We start from the raw sequence: 3,017 nt of genomic DNA, 5'->3' as shown, positions 1-3,017 counted from the left end.
AGGCTGACCAAACCCTTGTGAGTGGTTTTCATACATGGAAACTGAAAGAAGACTGTCATATATATGTGTATATTTGTATGTGTGTCTGTGTTTGTACCCCCACCATCGCTTGACAACCAATGTTGCAGTGTTTACATTTCCATAACTTAGTGGTTCAGCAAAAGACACCGATAGAATAAGTACTAGGCTTACAAAGAATAAATCCTGGGATCGATTTGTTTGACTAAAGGCGCTGCTGCAGCATGGCCATGGTCACATGACTGAAACAAGTAAAACAATAAAAAAAACTATACCATTTTAACCCCGAGCAACGCCAGGTATCTCTACTAGTGAATTAATATAGATTTATGAATTCAACCATGATGTTGTGAGTTACTCTATTTGTGTGCTTGATTGAACAGGCAGTTAAAAAACAAAAGGAATAGAAATGACAACACTATGGTTACATACCTTATATACCACAATAGCATAAGGGTGTGGGATTTCATTGCCTTTTACTATGATCTTTCGGTCATTGCCATCTAAATCTGAAGAGACAATTTGATCCAGAAAGGCATCTGTCCAGTACAATCGTCCCATCTGGTGATCAATAGTAATGCCATTGGGCCATACCAAATTATCTTTGCCCTGAACTATATAGGTGATGTTACGGCAGTCCATACTGGCTTTGACTATACGTGGGTTAGTTGATGACCAGTCTGTCCAATAGAGGTAGCTGTTAGAAAAATCAAATATAATAATTCATTTGTTAGATCAACAAAGATTTATTTTCAGGGTTCAAACCTTACATGCAATTTACATGTTCTATTAGTTCAGAACTCTGTCAATCTCATCACTCACTCTCATTAATAATGTAACCAAAAAATCAAACTACCAACATGATTAAATTGCTTTTTTCATTTTTTTTTTTGTCCTGAAGCTACATGAGCCAATCTAAAGGGAGAGCCTTGATTCATTTATTCTTATGTCACATAATACAGTAGCCAAATGAAATAATATGCAATTTCCCCAAATATATACTTTTACTAAATGGAAGACACTATTCAAACAAATTGTTTTCATTAGGTCTCTTTCATACAGGTATCTGATCTGTGTCCACATTGATCTTTGAGATATCTGAAATCTACTAATTATTGATTTCAGCTAAGTTATTCACACGTCTTTGTTAAATTAATAAATATATGTACCCGTAGTGTGGTTTAAGAGTAATTGATCGAGGTTTATCCAGGGTATCACCTCCTCTAAGAAGTGTTCTCCTGAAACGGCCAGTTTTATGCACCACTTCAAGCTTGCGAGCCCCAGAATCAATCCAATAGATATTGCCTGAACTCCAGTCAAAAGCCATTCCTTCAATGCCAGAAACATCTTTTTCAATAAGAACCTCAAGGCTATGATTTCCATCTAAACAGAGTCTCTGAAAGTAGAGTATGTTTGAAAGTTAGTGGGTTTTGTGAATATGAAAATAAAGACAAGTGAAGAAAAGAGATGAGAGAAGAAGAAGAAAAAAAATAGAAGAACCGAGACTACTAAATAATATCTTAGTAAGAGTAAAAGCAGTTGGAACAGACCATGAATGTGAGGAAATGAATGGACTGTAAAGGATAATAGAAAGCATAAGAGCAAAACAAAAGCACATGAAAGTTAGTTAATAAAGAGAGAGGATAACTAAAAAGCATAGCTATACTGAGAGGAAGAAACACAATGTTATTAAGGCAATTTAACCAACCGTTATAGTGTTCAAAGCCAAGTCTCCCCAGTAGATGCAGTTGTCTTCTTTGTCAAAATCAAAAACTACAGCATCAAGGATGCCTCTTTGTACAAGGATGTCATTTTTCTGGGAACCAAATTCATATCGATGAATCATTTTGCGTTGAGCATACAAAAGGAATTCAGGAATTTCTGAAATAAAAATATTTAATGCTTGTATATATAATTGTGTGTGTGTGTGCATGTATATCCTATACAACAAGAATGTCCTTCCTAATGCCAACCACTTTACAGCATGGACTGGTAATATTAGAAAGAATTACAGCCTGAAGCTGTAATTAATGTTTACTTGAAGTATAACAGTCTAAAACACTATATTATACAACATTACTTACATCTTACTGCATAACTCTATAAATATTTCAAAACTGCTAGCCTTAATATTTCAGCTAGATCTATGTCTCTATAAATTATGTATAAGAAACACAACAACCATTACCATCATTTTAATGTCCACTTTACCATGCTCATATGGGTCAAATGGAATTTGTTGGGGTGGATTTTCTATGGCCAGATGCCTTCACTGATCATGGAGAAATATTACCACACCTGCTTCCAAGTAATGCAATATTTCCCTATGACCAAGGAAAGATCAGAAACAAAGGACACTATTTGGATGACAGTGACACTTATTTACAACTACCATGTGATGTCATGGCAGGGAGACAGTAACACACACACACACACACATATATACATATATATATATATATATATATATATATATATATATAACATGCTTCTTTCAGTTTCCTTCAATCAAATCCACTCACAAGGATTTAGTTGACACCTGCTTATAGCAGTGAATGTACCTCCAATTGGTATATATTTAGGAGTTAAGTATTCACCAAACTGATAGAAGTACATCTCAAGACAAACACTGTTTACTCTTTCAATGATAGTCCAGCACTCCATAGACAGTCAACAACTAAAAATGGTAATCATCATCATTTTAACATCCATTTTTCCGTGTTTGCAAGGGTTGGACAGAATTTATGAAGGCAGATTTTCTACAGGCAGATGCTCTTCCTATTGCCAATTCTCACCCGATTCCAAGCAAGGTAATATTTCCATGGCCAAACATGTTTTTGTAGAATATTGAAAATGAATAACACTGCTTGCATGAGAGTGACAATCATGTAAAACTATCATGCAAGGTCGAGACACAAACATACTCCACTACCCATATATCATCATCATCATTTAATGTCTAGGATGATATATATATATATATATATATATATATATAT

General features: G+C 34.6%; 1 protein-coding gene across 2 annotated transcripts in view; it reads right to left on the bottom strand.

Moving 5' to 3' along the window:
• Window positions 1-3,017, bottom strand: part of LOC106867861 (sortilin-related receptor) — a 134,489-nt gene that overhangs the window by 50,657 nt on the left and 80,815 nt on the right. For both annotated transcript variants that reach the window (XM_014912904.2, XM_014912905.2), the window contains 3 exons: window positions 1,727-1,899; window positions 1,188-1,414; window positions 451-715 (listed from right to left, as the gene is read on the bottom strand). In XM_014912904.2, the coding sequence (XP_014768390.1) occupies window positions 451-715; window positions 1,188-1,414; window positions 1,727-1,899 (665 nt within the window). The remainder of the gene's footprint in view (window positions 1-450; window positions 716-1,187; window positions 1,415-1,726; window positions 1,900-3,017) is intronic.

Source organism: Octopus bimaculoides, chromosome 5 (assembly GCF_001194135.2).
Source record: "Octopus bimaculoides isolate UCB-OBI-ISO-001 chromosome 5, ASM119413v2, whole genome shotgun sequence".
Taxonomy (NCBI): domain Eukaryota; kingdom Metazoa; phylum Mollusca; class Cephalopoda; order Octopoda; family Octopodidae; genus Octopus; species Octopus bimaculoides.
The sequence above is the reverse complement of the archived record's forward strand: the minus strand, read 5'-3'. Positions and strand labels throughout refer to the sequence as shown.